The 19,673-nt window shown below is 40.7% G+C and overlaps 1 protein-coding gene and 1 long non-coding RNA gene across 5 annotated transcripts in view; one reads left to right on the forward strand and one right to left on the reverse strand.

Moving 5' to 3' along the window:
• The window catches only part of NFIX (nuclear factor I X), a 257,627-nt gene that overhangs the window by 18,045 nt on the left and 219,909 nt on the right, over positions 1–19,673 (reverse strand). The window contains exons 12-13 of the mRNA XM_081319866.1: positions 12,890–12,991; positions 10,953–11,105 (exon numbers count right to left, since the gene is read on the reverse strand). Of these exons, the coding sequence (XP_081175992.1) occupies positions 12,920–12,991 (72 nt within the window). The 3' untranslated portion in view covers positions 10,953–11,105; positions 12,890–12,919. The remainder of the gene's footprint in view (positions 1–10,952; positions 11,106–12,889; positions 12,992–19,673) is intronic.
• On the forward strand, positions 2,138–11,219 carry LOC308663456. Of its 4 annotated transcripts, none has more exons than XR_014025397.1 (2): positions 2,138–9,856; positions 10,420–11,219. It is a non-coding gene; the product is annotated as an uncharacterized lncRNA (long non-coding RNA). The 4 variants fall into 4 exon arrangements; XR_014025398.1 differs by having other exon boundaries at positions 10,965–11,219; XR_014025399.1 differs by having other exon boundaries at positions 11,017–11,219.

The raw sequence follows: 19,673 nt of genomic DNA on the forward strand, positions 1-19,673 counted from the left end.
CAACTATCTTTTAGCCAGGCATCTAGCCAGTGTGGGAAATCTGTGGTCAGTGTGTCATGCAAACCTGAGGAGGATAGTAAACTGTAACTGAATGTGGTCTAAACCTCTGGTCACTCACTGATGTTTATTATCAAATCATTCTTTAAGTTAGTAACATAGTTTTGTTTTGCTGTTATTGTTTATGTGGAATCTTTGAGGTGCCAAAATCAAATTAAATGTTTTGCTTAGAATTCAGTGAAAATAACCTAGTAGTTCCAAGGAAAACAAATAATTGAAACATGGCAGGCCCAGTCAGTGAACTATTCTGCTCAGGCTCCACCATAATAAATTGGACGGCTTAAAGAAAGATGCAGTTCAGCAGAAAAAGAGCAACTCCTGCTAGATTGTTAGAACTGATAGATGTAAAGAGGATATGGTGTGTTTGTATGTATTGCTGAAGGCCCCTATAGTCCAAAGTATAGTAGCCATATTTTAAAAAGCAGTGGATGCCGTTACAATCTAACTCAGAGCAGGTAATGAAAAATGGATACATTTCCCACTGTGCTGGCATATGGAAGCTGTTGGTTTTAAATTCCACCACAGAGACAAACGGGCTCATCCACTTTAAACAGTTGAAGTCAAGTTACCTCTCTGCATTTCAATCATTGATTAGCAACAACTAACAAATTCTCCATTGTGATCCCCAGATGTCTTGAGACCAAGCTGGCAAGCAGAGAAAGAGCAGCTTTTTAGACCTGTGCATTCACCTGAGCATCTATTTTGCCATGGTTTCATATAACTGAGTGGTGCAAGGATCACTGTACCTCTTGATTTACTGAGACTTATCAATTTCATGATCCTCAAATAGTTTTGGTAGAAGAAAAATAGAAGAGGCCACTCCATGCTGAAAATTTCAGTTGCTTCCTGTGAGGGTCAAGCAAATAAGAGGGTCTTTGAGACTATCTGCAGTATTGCCCTACAGAAGGGGTGTCCACAGGGGATGATTAAAAAAGTCAAGATGGTTGCTACAGTGGTGCAGTTGAAGCTCTGCCTGTTCTTATTTGCATCACATGCATAGCTTTTGTGGATACTTGTGCTATGACACTTTAAAATCCACAGCAGAAGAGGGAGAAGTGTTAGAGGACCAGATATTTTTCCTGCCTGCCACTTCTTTCCTCAAAATCACCCTTCCCTTGAAGCCAAATACAAGCAAAGCTCAAGAATTCCCTGAGGGAAAGTGGGGTGGGGAAATTTGAGGAAATGGGGGATATTTGGAAATTGAATCCCACTTCCTGTATTGCTTGCTTTGATCCCATTGCCCTTCAGAAGCTGCCCTCCCTCTAAAGATGATGAAAGGTGTACTGCTGTACCATGCAATGGAGGACCCCCACACTGAATTCCAGGCAAAGGGCAACCAGAAAGAACCAGAAACCCTGCTAAGAAGATACATATTGCAATTGGGGCTGTGCTGAGAAGCACCTAAGACAATCCCAAGAAGGTATTAAGTCTTCCCTTCTACTCCAATTCGTTGGAATTAGTTGCCAAAAATGGCACTCAGGCAGCTATTTGTTCCTAAGCTCTCCACTCAAATACAGAGCTTCCAGTGCTTGGAAACCTGGTCCCTTCGCTTCATTACTTATACACACACTACCCCACATTACTTATATACATGACCTTGGACCATCTACCTTTTCGTACTGCTGTTTTCACTTCTCAATTCCCCAGATGATCACAATCATTTTGTCATGTTTACAGTGTCTTCCCTCTTGAAGCAGTTAGAAGTTTCAGGCCATGGTGCTGGGGTTTTCATTAGGAAAAATAGATTTACATTTGTATCAGAAATTGATTTAAATCTAATGTTAATGTTGAGGCCTGAAAGCCTTGTGCTTTACATAAAAGAGATGAAGGTCAAATGGTTGGTGTCAGTGCAAAGGAATGCCAGAGGTAGGCTTCTGGAACAAACAAATGCACAAATGTGTACATACCCTGAAAAAAACATACTTATAGGCTTAAAGGGATCTTAATTAGGACTACTGTCTTGACCTGTTTGTGTGCACCTGATCTTGGATGTTTTCTACATCAGGGTCCATGGCCATTAATCTCTTCCCCAAGTGCTCTCTCTCTCTCTTTCAAGGAAGACAAACAGAAACAATTACAGTCAATAACATTCTTTAATTCAATCAGTTAAAGAAGGTGCTGCATCTATAAACTTTTATTATGGAAAAATTGTAATTAACACATGCGTATTACACCCCGCTCGGAGAGTGGCACTTGGGGAGGGAGGGGTAGTGCCGAGGGCTGATTGGGACAGGGGCTGGGGCTGGAGGAGCTGACCCACCACATCACAGCTGCTGGTTCCCTTCTTTGGGGTGAGGGTAAGAGGGGGGAAGCTACGTGCAATGCAGGTCGGTTAGCAGAGGAGCTGTTCTGCAGATTTGAGCTATCCTCCCCTGTATAAAACCTGCAGGCGCGGAAGGGTAGAAAGTCTGATGGCTAGCAACCAAGGGGGTCCCACAAGCCCCCACCCCACCCAGAGGCAATTTGCTTTGTAATGTCTGTAAACATATTTTGTTCACATTTCTGAAGCTGGATGCGTAAAGTTTGATCGCTTTCTCTTCCTGTCTCAATTTGTTTGCTGGTGGCAGCAAAGGCATCAGTTTAAGGCACTTCCCTTAATTCGGCTGCAGGGTTATGAGTTCTTTTTGCTTTCAGAACCAAACCAGTAGCAAACCAATAGCTTCATAAGGAGTGGAAGGGCACTAAAGGGTCAAGGAAAAGAGCTGGAGATGGCTGCTCTGAAGCATCAGGCTGATATGGGTAGAAACAGATATGTGCATTTTGAGTCTAGACTAGGCAAGTAGCACACTTCTGGAAAAACTTACAACAGAGCCCCTGTCCTTGTACCAAAATGGAGAGTTGCTATCTTAATAACCACATAGAACTAAGTCAAAATGGGGGTTCTTGTTGCAGGGGTAAAAGGGTCCTTCCTGTAAACATCCTGTGTGGGTTAGAGAAGGAAACACTCTTTAGGGCTACCATATTAGGGTTGCAAAAATCTGGATGGCCATTAGATAGCACCCAAAGGTTAGTGTTTTCTGTGCTATGCTGGTATGTCTACACTGCCTTTTAGTGGTCTTGCACTAGATCTAGTAGCCTTAGGGAGTGTGGTCATATTTCCTGGTCAAGAAAAAACAGAATGACATCAGTGGGAGTCATTTACCTCTGCAAGAAGTGGAAGACACAACAAATCACCTTACAAAACTTAGGGAAGATTTGGGGAACAAAACAGGCCTGCTGGGCTTACTTGCCATCTCAGTTAACTCCATACTGTTTGGAAGGGATGTTCCTCCCAGTCTTCATGAGAAACAGCAGCAAGGTTTCTTTCCTTCTAGTGTTGATCTCCCTAGATCCTCCCTTGGGAATGGCTACTGAACTCCCAGGATCTCAGGCCACTGATTATTAGTCCCTTTTATCAGATCACAGCAGTCTCTGGCAAACACGTTGTAGGTGTTTGGAAACCCATAGGTGACTAAACAACCTTTGAAATAAGTCTATTCAAAGGCAAACTTAAAACTTGCCACTAATGTTCCCTGTCACACTAGATATGAACAGCAGTATGCCCATATATTTTTTGTTAGGCTGCCTTAGCCAAATATCAACAAAGAGGGAAGGAGGGTTTGATTTAAGAGCAAAGGAGGATAAAGGTGAATAGTGCTAAGTCCTCTCCCTGCCAAGGGCATACCTTCCTGCTGGCTCCACAAAAGTGCTTTTCTCCTCAGCCAGAAGTGAGTCTTGCAAAGACAAAGAAGGTATGCAAAGGATTAATGGGAGAAGCAGCAACAACAGCCACCTCTTTAAACATCAGCAGGCCCGACACAAAGATGCCCAGTCCAAATAAGAGGAACTACTCTCTGCTGTATATATATATATATATATATATATATATATATATATATATATATATATATATATATATATATATATATATATATATATATATGTGTGTGTGTGTGTGTGTGTGTGTGTGTGTGTGTGTGTGTGTGTTTGTGCGCATGCGCATGTGTGTGTGTGTATATGTGTGTGTGTGTATACTGTACACACACATACATATATACATGCATACAAATGTTAGGCACACATACCTGTTAGGCACTTTAAAATTTGACCAAAAAGCTGACAGGATGTGAATATGGAAGAAATGAGTCTAATCTTGATGTTTCTGAGCAGCTCCTCCAGAAAGCAGGGGAATGGGGAAGAAGGAAAACTGACCCCCCCATTTACCCACCAACACAGACACAGATACATATTCTTGGAGCCCTCGGCACTTCCCTCCATTGGGCTTCCCATCTCTGCTCTGAGGAAGGAACTGGTGGGAATGGGAAGAGGGAAGCGGATGATTTTTTTTTTCATTTTTAAAATATATGGGTTTTTTTGTTTTTATTTTTTTTAAACATTTTTATTTTATTTTATTTAAATTCACATAACACAATAAGCCATTCCAATGGAGAAAGCCGAAGAAAGCTCAGGCAAAAATGATAAAACAGTTCAGATTTTTCTTTTTTTTTCTTTTTTTTCTTTTTTCCTATATATATATTTTTGTTGTGAAGCAATATTGACAGTTATAACATATGGCTACCTGCATTCTGCTAGACACGGAAGAAACTTCAGAAAGAACAAAAACAGACAAAGAGCTACCCTTTATTTTCAAGTGCAGAGGGGTGGGGAGCAGCAGTGGGAGGGGCCTGGAAAAACAGACTGAAAGACACAAAGGGAGGCTTGGGGGTCCAGGGAAAGAGGCAAGGGGGTCAGGGATAAGGAGAAAAAGCACACCAAATTCCATTAGTACTATATATATATATATATACTGTACTGTACTCATATATATACTGCGTTTCTTAAACAAGGAAGAAACTTGTTCAAAGGGGCAGGGGTAGGTTGCAGTCTGGGAAGCTGCAGTTTCATGGATCTCAAGGTTTTACTGCCGAGCGAGAGATGTGGGTCTGAGATTAATGGGGAGGGGGCATATGGTGGGCATGAAAGGGGGAAGCCAAGTGGCTTGTCAAAGGTACCTTGTGACAGGAAGGACAGAAGGGCTCAATTCCTCTAAAGCAAAGGTCAGAGGAAGAAGCAGCTCCATAGAAAGTAGGGTCTGAGGCTCACTACCAGCCCACTGGCAGCCAAACAGGGAACAGCTGACTTCTCCAAACCAAGAGCTCAAGGGACAGCAAAGGGAATGCTAATACATTTATAGGGCAGAACCCAGCAAAGATGACTGCCCACCAAGCGAAATTGTCTTGGGCCCTTAAGGAACCTTAGCATCCTCCTGGGCTAGCAAGGAAACCCACCACTGAGCATCACTGGGGAGAAAGTCACTGAGCAGCCCCCTTTCCTGCAAACAGAGGACTCGGGGATCCAGAAAAGGGGGTTGGAGGAGCCCAAGTGCAGAAATGCTTTTGGGGTGTGTGAGGAGGGGGTTCATACGGTCTTCGGGATTATTTTGGAGTCATGCTTCCTTCACCCTCTCTTTTGGATGGGGCAGCAGTAGCCAGGCCAAAGAGGACTAGGTACCACCATGTTTAGCCCAAGTATCTCCCTCTTGCTGGTCAAGCCTAGGCTTTTATTGCTTTCCCCTATATTAAGCACATGGATTACAGTAGGAGGGGGTAGAATTTCCTGCACCCGCTCCCCAGGCAGAGCACATGGTCCATTTGTTCCAACAAAAGATGGGTTTACAAAGGCACTATGTCAGCTGGCCAGTTAAGCATGTTGAGAGTAAGGCAAAATCATCCATCTTGGTCCTTCCCTGAAGTGAGAAATTTCTCCAGTCAATCTCCCATGCTCTGTGAGGTGCAGGGTTTGATCTGAGTCTGGCTCCTGCTTTGCACACAGATCCTTCTGCCTTGCAATTCACAAGGAACTGAGAGGAAAGATTCCTCTCAACAGACAAGAAGGCTGTGAGAAAGGGCAAGCAGGAGTTACAACTGTGGGTAGGAATGCAAGGAGTTCAATGGAAGGGATGCTGGTGAATTCATAGATCAGCTCCTCGGTCCAAAGAGAAGCCATTGAACAATAGATACATATACAAGACAGAGTAAAAAGAAGGGGAAAACCCCCAACATTGCAATTAGGCTGGTTTACAAGAAAGGGGAGGGGGGGTAGAAATGAAGGCTGAACACCAAGTCAACTATTTTGCTTAACTCTTTTAGGGGAAAAAATAGGACAGAAGAACAACACAGAAGAGAAGGATGTGCAGTGGCAGTGATGGAAGGTGCCAAAAGGATGAAAGGAGCCAGAGAAACACAGCCTATCCAAGATGGCTTCTGTTCCAGTAGGAACCTTCCCCCTTTGCCATGGCAACCTCTCCATCATCCATCTCGCTCGGCAACCTGGGAAGATCCATGAGAAGCTGCCAGATGCTGCTGGTGCGTTTGACCGCAAAGCCCGCTGCCCCTTTCAGCTAAACATAAAGAAGGGATAATGCGTGTTTCCTAAAATGTGCTTATGATAACAATTAATTGGTTCATAAACTATGTATAATAGAGATTTTAATGTATTTTATACTGTAATAAGCACCAGGTTTTGTATTTTTAATTTTTTCCAACTTAGTTTTTTTTAGTTTTTTCTTTACTTTTAATTTTGTAATTGTCTTCAATTTTTTTAACCTGATACAGTATTTTTTTACAAGTTTATTTTTGTGTATGACAAAACTTTTGCCTTCAGCCCTCCCATAAAATGACAAAACTAATGAGGAAAAGGAAAAAAAAAACAACAACCAATCCTCAATTATTATCAATCTTTTAAAAAGGATTTAAAAAATAAACAAGAAAAAGGAAAAATAGACACATGAAAAAATAAACAGAAAAGGTTTTTCCCCATACTTACAAAGGTGGGTTTTTCTTTTGTCCCAATTTATTTAGAGTCCCTGGAAACAAAGGACTTTGCAACAAAAATAGATTTTTTCTCTTCTTCTTAACAATCTTTAACATACAAAGATATTAAAACTATGCACTCCATTGCACTTGGCTCAATGCAAACAAAATTGGTTCTTTTAAAACCCCTAATATATATTTTGCTTTTTAAAATCCCCTCCCCCTTTTAAACAATTTTTTTGTGTATTTTGCTGCCCATACCTGTAAGCCACCAAAATTAAAACTTCTCCATGTCACCCCTTATGGATTCATTCTCAGGATTTACATTTACTCCTTTTAGGACTCCAACAAGGTAACATGTAAATAGATGGCACAGGTATTCCACCTACCCACCCATACGCTACTGTTATTCATCTGTTACCTCTTAAAAATCCCAAGTAGTAAATAAGCGCGTAAGCACTATTAGGATTTAAAGCTTCTTTTTTCCAGAATTAAATAACAGTAAATTTCTATTACCCTAACCCTCTACCATTTTAAGTGCTGTTTCATCGGTGGTCACCCGCCTCTGGATTCCTGCAATTCCTATTTTTTTTCAGACCTATCCATCTCCTGTTGGAACCCATTCTGAGCAATGCTGGGCATTAAGGTCAGATGCTTCAAGCAACTGAGTAAAATTACTGGACTATTTAAAAGGAAAGCATTCAGTGTCTTAAGTGAATGAGCTTACTAAATATATTTAAGAACCAAAGGAATGGAGCAGTATAAGTTCTTGTAGGGCTAACATATCTATTTGAGATACAAAATGCCAGGTGGCCCCTGGTCTTAGAGGCAATCTAGTGATGGTCTGGGTTTCTGCATATTAAATATGGCCACCTGAACTATTGTGATCTTCACAATATAATATTTGGAACATTTTTCATGCTTTGTACATTTGTGCTCAGAAATTGTCAAGCCTAATGGAAACAGAAGCTTGGATATGGTTGGGATAGTGAAGGCACAATCTTCCTCAATCTGGGAATGTTTCAAATGTTCTTATGACCAAATCAAATAAAAATCATACAGCATTTCAAATGCTACAACTTGAATTACGTTTAACATTAGCACATCCCCAAGCCTTATTACATGTTGGAATCCTTTCCAATGCAATCAGACTAGAAAAGCTGCTTGATGTTGATATTTTGCTAAAAAGGTAGTGAATGGTAGGCTGAATAGTCCAAGGCTATCCTTTTTAAGGTCGCCAGATTAGGGACTGTATCAATGCCCGCAGATGCAAAATATTACCCACGGCTTAGTGTTCTTAGAGAAACACATGCTAAATTTGGGCATTTACAAAACTGAGCAGTTTACAACCTTTCATAACTGGAATGGGGTTGTGTTCTAATTGTAACTGCTGCATCCAAATTCTGCCCGTATCATTGATTGGCTCCATCTCTCACTCTATGAATATTCACTATAGACTAGATAATATTTTTTCTCAACATGCTGAAAGAGGGATCAAAAATCATGGTGTGAATTTTTATTCCAGTGTCATCTCTGGTACATTATACTTAATTTTTGAATAACATTAAGAGAACTTAATGTGAGAGGACCTGTGGTATGACAGAAGCAGCAGGTAGAATGCTAATCCTAGAATTCATGAAATTCAGGTCTTCATTGTTACTGACAGGAATAGACCTGGTTCACACCAATAACTAAAATATCAGATGAGTGTCTCCTCTTGGTGGCAGTGCCAAAATATCACTCCATTACAATTTTCCTCATAAAGACGATCTCCCCCTTTGTAGAACAGCTGTCCTGCAGCTGTGCAAGGTGAAGCTCTATGAATCCTCCACAAGAGCAGGCCTTGGATAGGAGTGTCTGCTGGTGTATGTCCATCTGCATGTGTGTAGAGGACAGGGGAATTCAGAACATTCTTCTGACATGTGGATTGTAGGATAAGCATGAGAGCTGGCAGAGGAGAGAGGCAAATCTGCAACCCTCAGATTCCTTGACCCTGTTTGTCCATTTAGGACTGGAAAATCATTGCACTTGGACAAGGGTGCAGATTCTTGGTCTCACCAGCAGGTCAGTTTTGGACTAACTCTGCTCCAGAAATCCTTGGAATGCTCCATGAATCAACTGAGCATTACTGTAGCAAGTAGTAGAATAGCTTCAGGAGATTATCTAGATCAAATTAATTATTTGCGACACAACGTCAGGCATTGCAAGTCATATATCTAAATACAATTGCTCTGGACTAATTGCACAGAAACCCATTCCCTGCATCACTTTCTGGCCCTTTCCAAATCAGATAATCCCTCATCCCTATCCTTGCCCCTTACTCTGATATAGAAATTCATTGCCACCCAGTAAGAACCAGTGATACCTCATGAAGAGGTGAGCATAATTAACAGGAACAATGGAGTGGAGGGTGGGAGATAAACTCCAAAAGAATTTGGCAAAGCTCCTGTCCCCAAAACTCAGCATCTGCTAAGGAGAGGTTTCTACCACAAATGCTGGAAAAAGAAACAAGAGAGATCATCTCATGGGTGCACAACAGAAAGGGATGCTGGTTTTTCTCACAGGTTTTGCTGTAGTGTGAGACAAAGAAAGAGGAAAGTGCATGGAGCTGTGTGACTGATCTGGTGCACATGTGTGCATTTGCACATGGTATACAGATGGTAGTGTCAAACCCTCATAACTACCCATTAGGCAGCCTCCTTACTTCTAATTATATACAATTCATTTTGTTGCGCTGTGGTTTTCTGTGACTGTTAAGATCTTTGTTTTTGTTTGTTTTAACAGTAACAACAAATTATACTTAATTGCTGGTGTCACCTGTATGTAGAGGAAGCCAAAGGAAATGCAACAACTCAAAGAGTAAGAAAATGAAGTGGAAAAAAGGGATCAGCAAAAGTATCAAACCATAGTAACAACAGACACCCACAATCTTACAAGGCCGAAGCCTAGACTAGGCTGAGTACTCTGCCGAAACGTACCTGTCTGAGCTAGCTACTCTAGCCCCAATGGTCAGTTTGGAGTACAGTTGAAGTATGCCTCTTTGCTGCCTTGCTAAGCTTTTTTTAATTATTTATAAAAGAATGAATACTGTACTATCCTAAATATTTGTCCATTTGCAATAGCAGCAAGGAGTTTCTTTTCAAAGAGAAACACTTTCCAGTCTAATCTAACTTGTCACCATGAACTGAAGAGTGCCCATATTTCTTGTTACTATGGGGAAAGGAATTCCAGTTCATGCAGAGTAAGACTGGAATATTTTCCATGTAATCTAGACATTGTTTTTTCTGAGATGCAGGAAAAGTTCATTCAGAGCAAGGAATACAAGGAAACACTAGATACCAAGATCAGGAGAGAAAAGATTTGTGTTGGGGTCAATGTGTTTGCATGCATGTTTGAGGAGGGAGGGGAGGAAGAGGAATTTATTCCTTGCTCTGGAATGGAATTCAGTTGGAGCATCTGGAGTGTTTCTGCTTTTGCTTTGTTTTCACTTGTAAAAATGCAATGTTAATTTGATTAACAAGGGAACGTATGTTTGGTGGGAGAAGTAATGCTTAATCTAAAACATTTCCAGATCTGAACCACAAGGGTGCACTGAATTGGCCTACTCATCAAGTGGAACTAAGACCAAATTTGATTTTGCCTGCAGCCTCCACCAATCTCTGCAGGTGTTTCCAAAGCAATGAGGGACTCAAGCCCTGATTAAGCAAGTGCTCTTAGTTTAGTATATTCAGAAATCACCTTGGATTCAGGCTAATAAGTAGACAAATCTCTAGGGAACAATCTCCTTTTTCATACCCCAGCAAACATAATCCCTCATAAATCTTGAGACTGGGATTTGAGACTGGTAGATGTGAGTGTTATTCTTTGCCCATGATGAATGAAGAAAAATGCCTTTTTAAACAAAAAATAAAAATAAAACCATTATTTGGGTGGCCCGTCCAGAACTAATACATTATTTTAACAGAGAGTTACTTCAGCGTGAGTTGATTAGATTCCTTGAGAAGACAAGATTCTCCTATGCAAATGCAAAATCTGCTTTGGATCAGGGAGGTCCAACATGATTTTTTTTTAAGCTTCTCATCTGTGTTACCCAATGTCTCTTACTTTTCTTTGAAGAGGAGCAGCTCAGTGAAGATATAGATTAAGAACTGAAGATTCTGATTTGCAGGGCTTGAGTTAAAAATCATCATCATCATCATCATCATCGTCATCATCATCATTTTTCTTCACTTGAAGATCCTGTCAGAGGAACCAAGACTGGACCAGAAGAAGACACAAAGAGAGAGGAAGATTTAAAATTGAGACTCTGATAACTTCTTTCTTTTTCTTATGCCCGATATTGAAATACCCATTAAAATTCACCCCATGGGTTTTCTAGGCTCTTTGTGACTTTGTTATCTTCAGTCTCAGGGAATCTGATAGCTCCCATTATTTGTCTCTCTGTAACACCTAATCCCTGATTTCCACTCATATTGTACCACAGTACTGTGCCCATCTCCTTCTTATAACAGTTACCTAATGAAGCCTCCTGAGAGTTTCATTCAGATTTGCCATCAACAGGTTGCTAAAACCAGTAGCCGGCACTGATTCTCAGATGAGTGTATCCACATGGATTACACATATAATTCCATACATCTATTTTTATTCCATGCACACTACACATTTGTAGGGATATATTTCAAACTGGGCAAAACTAGACAGCATAATAACCATACTATCATTACTAAAAATGATAGTTCTGTCTTTAGTTTGCTTCCTTTCTTTTCTATCTTCTTTAATAAAATATATTAGGATCTTGAGATCCACAGCTTCCATACCTCATCATTAGGTGTTGCTGGCAGAGTAAAGAATTACAAACTAATGATGTCAAGAGGGATAAACTGAGCTGAGTGTGAAAGGGGATCATAGGCCACATACATTAGCAGTTTAATATCTGATTTTATCCTTCACATCCTTTCATCTAAGAAACTGAAGACAAATTGCTGCTTACCCGTTTTATTTTCCTTATGGCCCTGCAAAGAAGACCAAGCCCTGACTGGTTGTCTCCTTACTTCTTACCTTTCCAATCCATGCAGGGAAAGGGAAGCCTTACTGGCTGTGTGGATGGACCTCCCAAAGCCTGCATTTTCCTTTTAGAAATTACTTCCTCTTTGTTTTTTCTTTTTTCTTTTTCTTTGCTTTCCCAGATGTTTTTGCATATGGGAGCCTTTATACAACCTCACTCCATTGACATTAATGAAGACTTTTCTGCAGTAACTGAACCATCTAAATGGATGGCGCAGATTCCCAGAAGAAAAGGAAAAACATTGCAGTTTCCATCCAACAGACCTACCTTGTAAACTAAAGATTGTTTAATTTACAAAGGAAAAAGGGAATCACTGCAGAACAGTGGGCACAGTATAGGAAAGAAAGGAGAGTATCCTTCAGCCACCCGGGGTAGAAACTGAAAGAGAGGCCGCGGTGAAATATAAAGGTGGAATTAAGGTGTACTGGCAGAAGAGACGGGAAAAACAATGGTAGCCAGGAGGCTTTCCTGGACTTCATTCCTTATGGGCCACAGTTAGATCAGTTTTTTTTAAAGGAAGCTGCTGATCAGCTGAGAACAGAGCAACCCAGTGAAATGGCTATACAAGGCACAACCAGCCGCTGGGGGAGAGGAGGGAGCATGCTAGCCACTGTATCCAATTATAGAGCTGGAGATTTCCCTAGACTGGAATAAAACATTGTGGACTAACCACTTGGAAGGGTTTAAGGCACCTCAGAATGGAAAACTATTTCTGAAGCAGAATAACAAAATTTAACTGGGAGGTACATTTTATGAAGAGGTGAATTACAGATAATAATCTATTTTCTTCACTTTGGAAAATGGTGGGTAGCCCTTAGGGGAGCTGGGAAAAGCAGAAACTGTAAATTTGGTCTAAGTAGGAATTGAACTGGATGACTAAAGAAAATATATTTGCTCTATCACACCAAACTTTAATTTGGGATTTTTGCCACTGCTAGCCCTTCTGCTGAAATTAGATAAGAATATCTTCTGGTACCTCCATATCACATGATGTAAGTTTTCTCTTTCAATTTATCTTGCCTTTCTCGCAATCTCTCTTGAGACTGCTATACAGGGTTGAATGCAATTGGGACTGTTCCTTGATCGGTAAGAAAATGGTAAGCGAGAATTCAGTAAATTCAATAGAAACCAAAACTTTCTCAGAGGCAAGAAAGATAACAAGCTTATTTTGAACTACCAATATCACCTCAACTATTGTATTTGTAGCAGTAACTTGTTATATAAGAATGTAAGATAATAATAATAATAATAATAATAATAATAATAATAATAATAATAATAATAATAATAATAATAATAATAATAATAATAATAATAATAGTAATAATAATGTTGGAAGGGACCTTGGAGGTCATCTAGTCCTACCCCCTGCTCAGGCAGCTTTAGACATGAGGAATTCCAATCATTGCTGCTGGTGCTCACGATATTTAGTCCCATCTGCCCACTTCTGTGTGGAGCAATATTGGCCATCTTGCAGTCTCTGTAATCCACTTCCTCAAAAATGGCTATGTCCTCCAGCCAAAGGGAGAGTCAGCTGATGTCACAAATGGGGCTCATTATTAGAGACCATCTTCTATGCTATTCCATTTCCTTCCCTTCCTAGATCAGCAACCATCTTCTCTCTCTGCTCCCCAAAAGCTAGAATAGTCTCAAGGTGACTGGGAGATAAAGAGTGTTTCTTTCTTCCAGCCTAGCCAGGGATTGGGAGAGAAGCTGACATGCTATTACATGAATTTTCTTCAGGCAATAACAGAAATTTCTCTGGTCTCTGGACATTCAAAATTTCTTTTGATTTGAAAAGTCAAGGCAGAGACGCAGGTACTGCACAATTTGCCCTCCAATGGCAGAGGGGAATGGAGCAGAGCCACACTGTGGACACACTTGCTATCTGCAATATGGAGACAATAGTGAAGAGGCAGCAAATGAAGGAAGCAGGAGGCAATGGTTGGATTTAAATAATTCCGATTCTCCAGATGGAAAAAAGACAGCACTGAAAATGGCCACCAGGAGGGGCTATGTGTCCACTGCTGGGAAGATTGGACTTCTTCCATTCTCCAGCTTTCAGTCTCTCTAGCTCTCTGTTCCACTTCCCTTCTGTCTCGGCTTTGCTTCTCCTTGGTACTAAACAATAGGCTGGCATCACAGAGTGAAGTTCTCTTTTCAGGATGCAATATCCTGAGGTAACAGTGCCTGTTTGAAATCCCCACAGGCCTCAACAGATTTAATACAGCAGGTACAGGAAATTCCAGTGTCACATGCTACATTTTCCAAAGCCTGATGGACAGCAGATGCTCTTTAATTACCAATCTCTCAATGGGGACTTTATTTTCTTGTCAGAGCAAATACTAGCTTCTAGTTCCCTTCACAAGTCTCTCTCCCTTCTCTAGAATCAACTTTCTAAATTCAGAAGTTCCTCTCAAGACACATGTTACTAGATATAGCTCTACCAAGATTGCTTTGGAAAAGAGAGAAGAAATTATGCATTTTACAAAGTTTGGCACAGTTGATGAAAATCCTACAGCTAAGACATGCAGTGAAATATATCTGCCAGATCCAAACTGCAGCAGATTGTCCTGTCCGCACTGAAAATACCATTCCCACTTTGCTCATGTTGGATATTGCATCCAAATTCCTGCTTTCCAAAGTTTATTTATTCAAGTAGGCACTGCTACTTTTCACAATGTTTTTAAAATTTTCTCCAGCTCTTTTTGTTCCACATGTTCTCCCCCACTCAGTCAATCCATATTTTTTTCATAAAATAAAGATGCCAATTCCTACATGCTAGTAAATCCATGCCAGCCAATCAGATTCTTGACCACTGTTTATTATTAATTGCAGCCAATCAAATGAATTTTCCCCTAATATAAAGCTACCAACTGAATGAGGTGTGCAGTGATGTGATTTATACGGCAACGGTCAAATTACAGAATTAGAAATAGCTACCATTACCATCTCCACCACCACCCAACATCTTCTAGTAGTGAAGCCAATTGTACAAATGAGAGATTTGGAAACAATCACTCAAAACAAAAAGAGCTCAATTTTCATTCACTGTTTCTCCTCCCTGACTGGTTAGAATCAGAGACTATATGCCTGGGGAACCAATCAGAATGTTGTTCTTTAGTAACAAGCCACTCAGGGGTTGTCACTCCACTATGACAACATCTATTTGGCAGTGAAGAATGAATCCAGATGTCCCTTCATGTCAGAGCATCGTTTAAATGCCTTGAGTTAATTTCTGTAGCTGTCTATTATAGCTGCCTACAACATACCTAAACTGCTCTTGCCTCAAGTAAGACAGAATCAAAACAAGCTACAGGGCGTCCATTCAAATCTGTGAACCTTAAATGAATGTTGGTAGGTTACTCACTGACATCTGCCTTGCAATGCACTGAGCAACACTAAGCTATATCATCTTGCTCCACACTGCTCTTAACCAGAAGGTCCTATTTCTTTGACATATGATGCATGAATTTTTTTAGATTAAATATACCAGGTATATTGCTAGCAGAACCACAAGCTGAGAGATAATTTTTATTGATGAATATATTACCGTCAAATTTCAGTTCATGGTCATCATGGAACGTGGTAATATAAGCTGTCATTCCCTTGCTCATTTGTGCCCCAGGAGAATAATGGACTAATAGAGTTGGAAGGGACCTTGGAGGTCTTCTGATCCAACCACATCCAAGCAGGAGACCCTATCCCATTCTGGACAAATGGTTGTCCAATCTCTTTTTTAAAACCTCCAGTGATGGAGCACCCATTATTTCTGAAAGCAAGCTGTTCCACTGGTTAATTGTTCTGTTAGGAAATTTCTCCTTAGTTCTAGACAACCACTTAAAAATCAGCCAGCAATGTGCTGCACACTGCTGGGTCATTTTTAAGTGATTGTCTCCCCAGCACTCCTAGATTCCTCTTGCAGTTGCTGCTTTTGAGCCAGGTTCCACATATTCTATACCTGTACATTTGATTTGTCTTGCCTATATGTAAAACCTTACTTTTCTCACTGATGAATTTCATTTTGTTAGATAGGGCCCAGTGTTCAAGTCTGTTGAGATCCTTCTGGATCTTGAGCCTATCTTCTGGGATGTTGGCTATTTCTGCCAGCTTGGTGTCATCTCCAAATTTGATTAGTTCATTCCCTCATCTAAATCATTTATGAAGATTTCAATATTTTCAGTGAGTACTGGGCACAAAACAGAACCTTGATTACTTCCATGTAGATCCGGGGTCTTCAAACTCAGCCCTTTTATGACTCATGGACTTCAACTCCCAGAATTCCTCAGCCATGAGTCATAAAAGGCCCGAGTCTGAAGACCCCTGATGTAGATGCAGTTCCATTAAGGACTGCCTGCTGAGTGCAGTTCGTCAGCCAGTTATGAATCCATCTGATGGTGATGCTGTCTATTCCACATTTTGCTAATTTACTAAGAAGTAGATTGTGTTCTACTTATTGAAATGCAAGTATACTATGTCCACAGCATTTCATTGTTCCACTAAATTAGTGGACCAGTGAATTTAGAAATTAGTGCACTAATTTAGAATTAGTATAAATTCTAATTTATAAATTTAATATTTTCTAATTCAGAAATATATTAGAAATTTAGAAATTAGTAGACCAGTTAATTTAGAAACTTCTTTCATTTGTATGTCATCCTTAGAAACCAGTGTTCATGGACAGTCAATTAACTTACTAGAAGCTAAAATAAGTTCCTTATGATTTTTGCTGTTATTAAAATTGATATGCTGCTCAAACCCTAACCCTAATCCAAATCCTAGTGACTTTGAAAAAGACTGTTCCTCCCCCCCTACCTCCCATTCTTCCTTTCTTTACTGCAGATTCTGGGGTCTACAAGACGTCTGTATCAATTATCCTCTAGGTTTATCTTGTGAACTGCATAATTTGAGCTGCTAGCCCAGTTTTAATAGGAACTAATGTTGCTGGTAAGGAAAACTGCACTGTTTGGATTCAAGAAAGTTGTTTCAAAATATTTTTTTCTCAATTGAAAGGAAAATTGCAAAAAAATAAGTTTGAATAAGGCTCACATAAAATCCACAGCATCCCTGACACTACTACAGTTTGCTGTTCACAGAAAATAAATTTGGAAAGGATCTTTCAAAGATTGCTTGTGTGGGGACAGGGCAAGAGGTATGAAATGGAGCTGGAGAAAAATGAAGTTTAAAGAGAGTTACCATAGCAGGAGAGCAGATATTTTATTTTCTGTTTTGCACTTTAAAACTAGTAGAGCAATCATTCTTTTAAAAAATATTTCTCCTTTGAAAATTATTTTTCACTGGGCTGAAATATTCAGAGTAAAGGGTGGAAAAATTGACCCTGCTGGAGTCCTATCTCTGATGCCATTTTATATATACTAAGCCCGTTAAGCAGCCCATTTCTCTGTCTTTGAAATGAGGAGAATCACTTGCCTCAACTGCATCCTAATTTAGGGAAGACTGGAACTTTCCCATTGTTGATTTGTGATGAAATAGTATTTCAGGGAAGGTTTATCACAGCTCTTATTTTCATAATCTTTTAGAAATGTCTTGGAGGAGGTGGTGGCAAAGGTTAGTTCAACACCTCCAAGCTTTGAATGCATGTCAAACTCAGAGCACGCTGGTGTTTTCTTCTCAAAGCATTTGGAGGCTCAGGATAAGTTCAGTAAGAAGAGGGAAATTTCACATTGGGCTTTCGCATGTCCCTATCAACTGCTAGAGAATAAAAGCATTTGATATTTGAGCTTTGCGTTGCTTATACCTCCCCAGTACAGATAAGATCCTGGTAGATGTGATGTGGGCAGTTGTAGGTATTTATCCACACACCTACCTCATTTATGCCTAAAGTCTCTATAAAAACAGAACATGGGTAAAGGGATGCTTTACTTATTCACCTGGCCTCCTTCCTTCCTCCTCCCTTCCCTCCTCTGCCTCCTCCTCCTCCTCCTCCTCCTCCTCTTGACATTTCTAGGCTTGGGGCAACTGGTAGGGATTAGTAAGAGAAACAGGATAGGGGAGGGGTCAGGTGAGTGAGTTATTTTCTTTCACATGCATGCTTCTTTTCACCCAATAATTTCTGTCCATCCCATCTTCCTATTTATCAATGAATAGTGTATTGAGTCAAATATCGTATTAGCTCCTTTATCCTCTTTCTTGCACTGTATACAGTTTGCCATTTACTGACTTGATGAAGAATAATTTTATTACAAAAATGGTGTGATTTTGGCACTACCTTGCCATTTGGGGGTTTCAGTTTCTGGGCGTACCGTAGTTGCACTATGACATGTATAGTTAGTTACAAGTCATTCCCTGCGCGATGCCAGACATCATTAGCGGCACTCCCATTGATTTGAGCTAATCTATAGCACTGGAAGGAGATGATCGTCTAATGAGAAATCTACTGGACACTTCAGCCATATTGGAGCTGGCACAGCCTCACTCTTTAAGCCAAGTGGAGGAGAAATCAGGGTAGTGCTGGTTCTGCATGCACTGTTGGCATTAAATGAATATTTAACAACAACAATAATAAGAGCAGGGTGGCTAGAAGCAAAGGTCTGTTACACCTCATGGGACCTGCAGCTGTTCCTATGGGCAACAGCCAGAAGCCACAGCTGAGAGAGGGGAAACTGGCAGCCACTGTGCTTCTCTCCTTCATCTCTCGCACTTGCTCAATTCTGTCTGTCTTTTTCTTCCTCTCTTTTGTCCTCCTCCATCTGCCTGAATCCAGAGTTCAGAAAAGTCATTGGTTACTGTGGTAACATCTGCCCTCCCCTTGCCTTCCCCTAATAATACTGTAGCCTACCCAATGGAGCAGGGAATATTTCCCCCCTCTGTACACAAAACACACATGCACACATTAAAGGGCTCTTGGCAAAGTTTAGAGCCCACCTGGCAGAGCCTTGGTTGAAAAAAACCTCAATGTCTCTCAACCATCTTATGTTGGATAGGTCAGAGCAACTTCTTCCCATCAGCCTAATGAGATTCTGAGGGGAAAAGAAGCACAAGAGCCAAGAAAGTAACAGGAGTATATCTACAGACATGGGGGGGGGGGAGGAAGAAGGAGAGTGAGAGAGAGAGAGTGAGAGAGAGTGAGAGAGAGTGAGAGAGAGAGAGAGAGAGAGAGAGAGAGAGTGAGAGAGAGAGAGGAAAAAAGAAGACAAATAATTTAAGAAGTTAAAGGTGAAACAGAAAAGGAGAAAGCAAAAAGTAGGGAAACTGCTGGTGGAAGTGCCCCTGCTAGTCCTGCAGCCGTGCTGGGCCCTGATCCAGCCTCGCTCCGGACCATTGTTTCCCTGCCTGGCCCCCCAAGTCCAAGTTCATCTGGGTGTGACATCATGTCTGGTTGCTCAGGGAAACCAGACGGGCCAGACGTGACATTGGTTATGGGCTGGAAAGGGGAGCAGATCTCATTCCTGCTTTGCTCCTTCATTCACCACCAGGGAGCAATGGAGGCTAGGAAGGAAAGACAGATCGAGCTGAGAGCCGTCTTATGTGGGACGGGAGGAATGGGGGGAAATCATGTTTCTTCCCCATGGCATTCAACTTTTCTTTGTTGCTTTAACTTTCCTACCATCATGATTTTCCCTTCTGATTGTGGCATTGGCATGATTACGATTGCCCTAAATAATATAACAATCCAGTCTTTTTATTCATTGTGCAACAAAATACAGTTATTATTCAATCATTGTAAGGTATTCTCTGCTGCACAGAAACTATAAATATGCAGATTCTTCCTCCCTGCCCTGTCTTTTTCTACTATGTTG

Source organism: Vipera berus (genome assembly GCF_964194415.1).
Source record: "Vipera berus genome assembly, chromosome: 2".
Taxonomy (NCBI): domain Eukaryota; kingdom Metazoa; phylum Chordata; class Lepidosauria; order Squamata; family Viperidae; genus Vipera; species Vipera berus.